The sequence below is a fragment of the Alligator sinensis genome, unplaced genomic scaffold (genome assembly GCF_000455745.1).
Source record: "Alligator sinensis unplaced genomic scaffold, ASM45574v1 scaffold9_1, whole genome shotgun sequence".
Classification (NCBI taxonomy): Eukaryota; Metazoa; Chordata; order Crocodylia; family Alligatoridae; genus Alligator; species Alligator sinensis.
Genome location: NW_005842304.1, coordinates 1006251 through 1015965, shown reverse-complemented (window position 1 = coordinate 1015965; position 9715 = coordinate 1006251). Strand labels below are relative to the sequence as shown.

The following is a 9715-nucleotide window of genomic DNA, read 5'->3' as shown; positions in this document are numbered from 1 at the left end:
AAGAGTGTAAGAGGATTTTTCATCATAAATTTATATGATGAAGAGTGTAAGAGGATTTTGATGAAATATAAAGCATTTCTGATACAGTCATAACACCGGGGGGGGGGAATTGATGTACTCTACACCAAAATAGTTATTCTTTAAAATGTTATACTTCTTAAATCTTCAAATGAATAAAACCAGCAAATTATAAATGAGTAAAAGTGGGAAACAGTCTTTTATATTGTCTGTATTATGTTCATTCTGTAAAGCACTGAAATTCAAAGATAAGTAGCTATCTACAAAATGTTATAAAAGAAATACACGTTAAGTTACTTTGTCACACAAAAGTTAAATTTGTCATAGTGATGATAGGAAATGATTAATTCCCCTTATTAAACTATATATTTTGAACACATTGTGCTCCCTAAACAAATGAATAATAAATAAGTTTATCTACAGCCATACCTGCTGCATTTATAACTTGTCAGTATTTTAAATGGTGTCACTAAAAGGAGAAGTGTTTGTAAGGTTGCGATAATGAGTATGTTTACAGAACAGTACATGCAAATTGTTCACACGCTCACAAATTCTAGGATGCACCAGTTAGTGTACATGAACAATTAGTAACTCATGCAGTACAGTACACAGAAAGCTAAACATACTTACCCAGTGGTATGCTATCTAGGTCTGTATAAATAACAGCAACAAGGAAACAAAAAGCAACACTCCAATCAAAACATATCCAATTATAAAAAAGCCTATATTAAACTACATTATTTATAGTATTAACTTCAAGGCAAAGAATAGATGCCGTAATAGACACAATTCCTTCAAAAACACTACAGTATGAAGGACGGAAATCAAAACTTGTATTTTAAATTTTAAGTAATACCAAATCGTAAATTTTTAGTTATGTATGGAAACAGGTAACATGTTTTGAATAAAAAATTCATGGCAATCAAAACATTATTTCTTGTATTTCACTTCTGCGCAGATCTTTCAAAAAATATACATGTACATTATGTATGGAATACATTTTCAATTTAAGATATTAAATACAGCATCTATTCCAGAAAGAAAATTGCCTAAAATGCCTACCACAACATGCATGAAAAAGCAGACTTAACATGCAATTTACTATCATTAATATCAGGTGCCAAAATTACCTTGCAAAGCATGACCCAGCAAAGCATCAAGTTCAGGATTTAACTCTGCTTTTTCCTTCAACATATGAAATAGCAGCTGGTTTTGCGTAGCACTTGTAATTTCAGTTTGCTTAAGGCGTCCTTCAAGAACTTTAATCTGTGCCTCCTTCTGGGCTGCTTGGAGACCCTGTAAGACAACGAATGAATTAACATTTTGGAATAAGTCAATAAACAAACATTTTTACATACTGTTTCGATTTTTGCAACTTAACGGCAAATTTGAAACTGCTTGCTGGGTTTGTTCCTACTTTCTCTGGATTGAAAGCAACTAGGAGCCAAATATTTTTTGGTGCTTTCTATCTAGCCTTTTGTTTCACCTTCATTCTTCAGGTCCAACTTAAGTATGTTTGCCTATCTTAGGCATTAGCTTCTCACAAAAGTATGTAAACCCAAGTAACAAGCAAGGTGCACGAGAACTAAGTCCTCTTATCTATTAAAAAACCCCAAAGAGCCAAAAATGGTAAACTCTCATAAAAGATCTGCATGTGAACATTCAGTTTTCTCTGAAAGGACCTCAAAAAACTTGCATGAGAATTCATTTTAGGAAATTTACACAGATGCACGTGACTTAACAAGAATGTTAGCCTACTTTAGTTTTGGAGGAAGAAGAGATTCTCACAGGTAAAGGTACACCAATACATTGGTTCATATCATATCGGCACCAATAAAAGCAAAATTGATATTATGGACAATCAGTTTTTTTGGCTGATATGGCCAATAATTATGCTAATAAATGCTGCATGCATGCACGCAGCCCAGCAGCTTGGAGGGCAGCATCCGGCTGGTAAGTATGTGGGGGAAAAGGGGTGAGGGAGGTCAGGGGTATGGGAGGCAGGTGCAGAATGAGGCCCCCATGGTGAGGAAGGAAGGGAGGGAGTGGGGGTGGGGCTGAGGCAGGCACTGCCCAGCCAGGATGGGGTGGGGCAAGGTGGGCACGGGACAGAGCTGCAAGAGGATTGTCCAAGGGTGCAGGGGCTCCTGCCCCCCAGATCTGAGCGCAGGGCGAGAGCAGGTGGCCGTTGTAGGCTAGGGTCGGGGGCAATGCCAGGTTCTTCTCAGCGGAGATGCTGGGCCAGGCTGTGCGCGAGGCGGGTGGCAGCGACGGTGAATTTTGGAGTGGTTGTAGCCCACCTTGTAACCCCCCTCCCAGCACCACTACTGCCCACCGTGCACACAGCCTTGGCCCAGAACCCCCACCAAGAAGAGCCTGGTGTCACTCACAACCCTAGCCCACCCTCACCCTGCACACAGATCTGAGGGGCACGTGCCCCTCCACACCTCCCCCAGGGTGCATCAGTGGCAGAAGCCACCCCCTAACCCCCCACATGGGCTGCTCGTGGTTCCATCCTCCATCCTGCTCTGGCTGGGCAGCACCTGCCCCAGCCCCAGCCCCAGTCCCACCCCCACTCCCCCCCCCACATGCCCCTGTGCTCTCCCTGCTCCTTTTCCCCACCACAGACTTACCAAACAGATGCTGCTCTCCAAGCTGCCAGGCTGCATATGTGCCAATATGGCTCATTAATAATTGGCCATCGGTATTGGCCCAAAAATCTGTATTGGTGTACCCCTACTCACAGGAATAGGAAAATACTGACTTCACACAATTTTGGACTTGTTAATAATTGCAATGAATGGGAAATATTTCATTGATTTTAATAACTGGCTGAATATAATAGAAAAACAGCAATTTACTCTATTTAATAGCTACCTGTGTGAATTGAGCTAAACACAATGATCTTTTTCCACTTTCAAATCTTTATTCACTGGGTTTTAGATTAACAAGTAGTAGGAATGTAGCAATATGTAATTTCAGTTTTGTTTTATGGCTTTAAAACTCTGTTGCTAAAAACCATATTCCTGAAAACTGCTGTGATTTTTCAGTTCTGGGAAACTGGTATGACCAGCTGAGGTTAGAGAGCTAGTAGATGTTCAGCATCTTTGAAAATCAGCTCACTCTTTATATAGGCTCTTACACAATATTGGGAGCTTGACTCCAGGCACCTATTTTTTGAAAAGCTTGGTCTTGATAGGCCTTGTATGAATGGTCCTGCATTACTTCTTTACAATAGCAAGTTAGGTACAAGAATGAACAGTAGTTTCCATTCAAATCAATAAAATACAGAATGAATAAAATATAGTAACATAGTTGAATATGCAGAAGCTCATAATTTCTTTCACATGGAGCTATGCTAGTTAAGTCGTATATGAAGGGTTTATACCAAACATATAAACACCAGTAAATAAGCCAATTAAAATAAACAAACAGAAAGCACAGTGTATTTCACTCACTGTGTTACCTTATTAATGCCCATTGTCAAGAAGTGATCAAGAAGATATCGCGCTTCTGTAAGAGTGCAGGCATTAATCACTGCAGTAACATCCAGGGTCTCTCCTTCTTCCTACACATACAACAATAAAAATAGGGGAAAGGAAAAAAAAAAATCACACCATTTTTACATCTTAAAATGGAAAAAATTAAACAATGAAGATTAAGGGTAAGATTTTAAAAAGCAGTTAAGGTTACTATGTCTTAAAGAACTTTGAAAAATCCTGCCCAGAACCATTATAGAATCTCTGAAGGAAAACTGATTATTTTCTCTTAAATAGTCTACATTTATACAAGAATGTCCTCTGGTATGTCCTCCTCAGAACATCTTCTGATCCTGTATTGCACTTATTACCTGGTCACAAAGAAGTCCAAGGAACTATTATACTGGCATGAGAAGAACAGTACAAGCCAGTGATATAGTAACATGAACTAGGACTAAGGCACAGGGTATGGACAACAGTATGTATTTAAGCTACTTCAGAAGAGGGAAGAAGTACCCAGAACCTGTTATGATATAAAATTTTAGGTCAGAATTGAGTGTGTAACAATATAGCTAAGTTCAGGCATTCAGGGTGTTAGAGGGAGGTTAAATCGATTCCAAATGGCCGCCCATAATCAAGTAAGTCAGGATGGGTGGGCTAACCAGAGGGCTGGGGTCCAGCAGGCTGGAGGGGATCAGGGTGGGGTGAGGGAGAGGTGCCACCTGCAGGGGGGGGGGGGGGCAGGTGTGGCCCACAGATGTAGTGGGGTTCCCCCCCCCCAAACAAACCTACACCCCATCCCTCCCACACCTCACCACACCAGGACTTACTTGCTTGGCTCCAGCAGCAGCAAATGCTGATAAAAGTGGCTACACTCAGAGTGTCTTATGAGATGGGGGTTGAGAGGTCTGGCTGGTGCATGGGGGAAGGAAGAGAAGGGGAGCCAGGGGAAAAGAAAAATGGGCTGGGAGGGGGGCGCTAAAAATAGCCTTGTGCAGTGGGAGGGAGGAGTGAAAAGAGCAGCCCTGGGGCTGGGGCCAGTGGTCCTGGGGCTGCGCAGGTGAAATGGACAGAAGTTCTAAGCAACACTTGGACCCAAATCGAATAAGTCTGATACTTCATAGATCCAAGTTCATCTTAAATAGGGTTCTGCAATTTTAAGACTGGTTTGTGTGCATGGAACTTCTGTGCTGTTACAGGTTTAGACTGACTGTTGGTCACTGAGACTGGGTCTGTAAACATAAGGCTGGCACCAGGATGAGTTAAGTTTAAATAGGGTGGCTATTTGAACCCAATTTAACCTCCCTAAATGTCTCTACTTAGCCCAGAAGTTCACTAAATCACCCTAATTGTGACCCTGGATGAAGGAGGGTTAACACTGGAATTGTTTTGCCATACTTACACTGCTACAGGATTATGCAGCTGAAATTGTTGTAATGTAACAGTTTGTATTGGCATACTTTGACAGAGATACAATGGTTACATCCGTCTATACCCACAGACTAGCTCTGAGAAAGAAGTAGCCAAGGTTCAGCTTTCAGAAAGGATTTAACAAGTATTATAGTTAGGACTGCGAGATATAGCACATACTACTGAGTCCCTGTAGGTTCTGCATAGTTGTTCAAAAGACTTTGCTGTCTCACACATTTAAAAGCTTCTTACGTGTTGGTTTCATTGCTTTGGGTAATTTCAAGTTTCTACACCAATTATAACAGAAAGTTCCTATTACCTCATCTCCACTTATTAGAATGTTTGGCAATTCAGTCTAAGGTAAAGAGTACATTTGCTTGGAAGCAATTAACTGCCTTTCATGTTAATGGTGTTAAAATAACAAACACATGCTAAATATAAAAGTATTGGTTAAACAAATAACCACATAATCAAATTCAGTTTTAAAAAATGTATCCTCTGCATATGAAGTAGGCTGCACTGTACAAACAGCTGCAAAGGTAGCAGAGAAGTAGGCTATATTGCCAGGAGAATGGAAAGTATTAGCTTGATATTTAAGTCTAGCAGCATGTATCTTGATTACATACCATCAAAAGTGAGATCTGAAAACCCAATTGTGAAACTAACAATATAAAATATTGTAACTCATCAACGTAATGTAAGCTATATAATGAATGAAAGAGCAAAGGAAAAGTTAATCTTGAATAAATATTCTCAGCATTAATGAAATTTCCTCATTTATGTTTTATTCTTATTGAGTATTTGTGTATGGCTACCTTTGCTTCCTCCATCTGCATGATGTTTGCTTGGCAGTCAGCAATGCTATCATTAATGTAATCTATATTTGCAGTTAGAGACTCCAACTCCTCATTGATGTTTTGGACACTTTTATCTGCTTCTCCACCACCGTCTTTGATAAGTTTCTCCCTTCTTTTGGAAAGTTTCTCTCTTCTTTTTGTAAGTTCTTCACGTTGCTATTTTCACCAAAAGAGAATTTTAAACAAAAAGCAATTAGGAAAAAAACATTTGTACACTGAAGTCAAACAATTTTAAAATTATTTGCTTTCATTTTAGATATTGTAATCAGATAGTACATTCTTGTAAGGGGAGAGGAACAATCGGGAATGTAAACATATCTGTGTAACAGTAAAGAAGGTTTTTTGGTCTTGATAAATAGAGCATATTTCTGATTCACTGGTTTTCTTACCTCAATAAGTGTTGAGGATTCTGAGTTCTGTGGTGGGATTCAAAATATCTCACAATGTTTTATTGTTCTTATAGGTGTTACTCACCTGTTATACCCTGATCTGGCCCAAGACCCACTGTAGTCAGTGGGAGCTATCCCACTGATTTCAATGGACTCTGAATAATTTTCCAGATTCCCATGTGAACAGAAATTTACTAACAGAAGAAAGCAGACATACATTTTTCTTTGGTTTAGTACACTAGCATAAAATACGACACAGTAAATGTTCCACCTTAAGTAGTCTATTCATATCCGCCTCCATATTCGAAATGGTCACTCTCTGCATAATGATGTCAGTCACTCTGCGTTCAAGTAATTGCCACTTCATCCTGGCTGCCCTTGATGAATACACTCTGCCAGTTATTCCTTTCCTCTGATATTTCTTTCTGTCGGCCACACAATAAAATACAAAAACATGGTCATGTTTAGAAACTGAAGCTGCAAGTTTATCAGATAGAATAATTATTTAAAGGCAATTTGAGAACCTTTTAAAAGCCCTGACTCAATACCCCACTAACATGTAACCAGTCTTCCTCAGATGCACTCAATGATCTTTAACATTTTAAACTGTGTCAAATCCCGTAACATTCCATACAAAGTACCAAAGAACTCCAAGCAATGGTTTATAAAGGCGTCCTATCATCTGAAGACCAGTTTCAATTAAATAAGCAAGCCTGCTTCAGAGTAGAAGAGGTCATCCATAAATCTGTTATTTAACATTTGATAGTCCTAAAAAAACCTTACTTTGTTACTAAGAATACCAGGGGTACTGAATAACTGAGGACAACTTGTTGAGTCCGGTGATTTTATTTAGAAATTTCACATTTTTAAACTTAACCTTTCCTGTGACGGCAATTTATATTGTTTAACCATATACTGGGCTCAATTCTGCTCCTAATTATATTAATATGGCCAGTTTATGACTATTAAAGATGACATCATATTGCAAAATACAAGATATAACTAAATCTGTACAGCTGCTCTACACTGTCTGACCTGGGATATTTTTAACTCATTTGGAAGAGCATTTTTATTTTTTTGTCTTTACCTGGTTCCATTTGTTGCAGTTACAGGTAACGCCTGAACTCTTGCCACAGGAATTCTCATTTTCTGCTGGGCTGCAGCTCTTGATGCATCATAATCTGCTGGTGCCACACTAGAACTCGGTTCTTGAATAGGATGATCAGGCAGACTCAGCTTTCGACTCGCCTTCCCGGTCACTCTGTCAGATATAGGCCTTACTTGCCGACGAAGAGCTGTCACCTGCAATACACAGTCACCAAGACACACAGTCACCTGTGGCTACATTGAAAGTTAGACTTCATCGCTGCAAATGATGCAAGGATCTTTTATGTTCTGATCGGACAAAACAGCACTCTACTACAGTACCTCTTCTGTTCTGCGGCGCAGAATAACTTCTTGATTTCTTTTCTGAGCTTCCAGAAGTTTGAGCTGATGCTGGGAACAAATAAGGGAAATATGATGATATTTTTTCTCCTCATCATTTGCCATTAATAGCTTTTCACTTAAAAAGAAGAAAATCTCACAAATGTTTATAGAGTCTTGTATACATCATGCCGTAATAAAAGAAAATACTTCAGTCCTATTTGTGTATCACAGTCAAATATAAAATCCTAGAGAATGAGGGTATGGAAATATCCTCTTCTAGTCTGCATTAGGTTACATATAGGGAAAAAAAATATTACGAGAAGAGTGGCTAATCACAGGAGCAAATTACTGAAAAATATTGTGCTATCTGTCACTGGAAGTCTCTGTGTATAGGTCAGACAAACCTTTATCTGGGGCCATCTGGGCAGGCAAGTTCCTGCCTTCAGCGGTGCTCAAACTAGATGACCCTCTTACAAGTCCCTTCCAGTCCTATGATTTCTCAATAAGTCTATGAAAATTACTTGCCTGAAGGACAGGTAGGCATAATTTTGCAAGGCTACATTAATAGCATGTCACTTGTATATCCATGAAAAGGCCTTATTTATTTTCTAGAATAGTTACCATTTAACAACAGTAGCTGGAATTCCCACAATATAATTCAAAATGTATTTTAAAAAGCGGGTGTTTGTACAGGAAAGAAATGTGATACATTTTGCATCATATTGGGAATGTGCAGCACTGTATGGAAAACTATATACACATTCCAATTTGTAAAGCACCTCTCGTTTGCGTTGCTCTTTTCTCAGCTGTGCAATCTCTCTATTTCTTCGAGACTCAGTCATCCTGGCTTTTTCTTGCTCTTCTTTCATTTGCTTCATCAGGCGAACCTGCACCAAAAGAATCACTTAAATACCTTAAGAAAGGCTGCTTACCTGACATTAAAGTAGCTTTATCCCCACCTCCCAAACTCAAACTATACATCTCCTACCACTATTCTGGGCCTTTGTAATATGCCTTCTTCCATTTCTCTTCTCTACTGTGAACTTAGTGATGACAAACAAGGAATGAACAGCACAAAGGTCTTTACACATTTCGCCTTAAGGAGTTCTAGCCATTACCTCCAGAAACCACCTCACCTTGTGGATAACATAGCTTAATCTCCGGGCCTATTCTATCCTTATCCATCTGAATGAACAAGTGAGAGCAAGAAAATGGCTATTAAGTGGTACAGTCTAAACAAATTTGTGATCTCAAACCATTTGTCACAGAGCAAAGGGTACAAAACTCTCAAGTACCTTGGTTTTCTTCATCTCAGTCACCTCCTGCTGCAGTTTCTTCAGCTGCTTCTCATATTGCGACTGATTTTTAAGCAATCGTGCATGTTCCTTCTGAGCTGTTTGAAGTCTTTGCAGTTCTTTATTCATGGTCTGAAGCTTCTTCTCATACTCCAACTTTATTTTTTTTGCCTTTTCTTCTGAGTAGGACTCCACAGAACCTATATGACAAAGGGAAATACTTATCTGTTTTTGTTTAGAACATCCTTACTTCACCAATAAAATGTAAGCATTTAATTTGGTGTCATTCTACTCCCTTTCTCCAAGCTGCTTGAAGTTTTTGCCCAGGATGATGACTTCCATAGACCCAGGTAAGGTATTAACACCACCATGCATAACCATTATTAGTCTTTTAAGTGTCTACATTTCTTATAGCTCTTTGCACTGCGCAAAGGCAGGATTGAACGCTTGCCCCCCTCCCCCCAAACCAGAAAAAAAACCCAAAAAAACCAAGAACTGTCTGTAGCACTACTGAATTATTTCCCTGAATAGGCTACTGGAATTGGAGACTCCAAGCTCACTGCTGTTTCCCAAATAATACTAGAGTGAATCCAAACACCTATGAACAGGAAATAGATTGTGAAGGCGAATTCTGATTCCCTTTTTGATCTATTTACAGAGAAGCACTGATGGATTCTTAAGAAAATCTTCAATTCAGTGTAACTTGTGCACTGAACAAAAAACTCTAAGATGAAATGAAGTTCAAGTGAGAATAAATGTGAATGTCTCTTCCAAAAATCTCTGAAGAATCTACAGAACTCTAGAAGCTGTGGGTGTGGAAAAATTACTTGTCTCTTTCC

At 39.2% G+C, this 9715-nt stretch overlaps 1 protein-coding gene across 1 annotated transcript in view; it reads right to left on the bottom strand.

Annotated features, from left to right (window-relative positions):
- Nucleotides 1-9715, bottom strand: part of KIF21A (kinesin family member 21A) — a 139292-nt gene that overhangs the window by 36998 nt on the left and 92579 nt on the right. The window contains 9 exon segments of the mRNA XM_025209701.1: nt 649-669; nt 1149-1314; nt 3485-3586; nt 5723-5920; nt 6425-6578; nt 7241-7455; nt 7582-7650; nt 8361-8468; nt 8877-9076. Coding sequence (XP_025065486.1) covers nt 649-669; nt 1149-1314; nt 3485-3586; nt 5723-5920; nt 6425-6578; nt 7241-7455; nt 7582-7650; nt 8361-8468; nt 8877-9076 — 1233 coding nt within the window.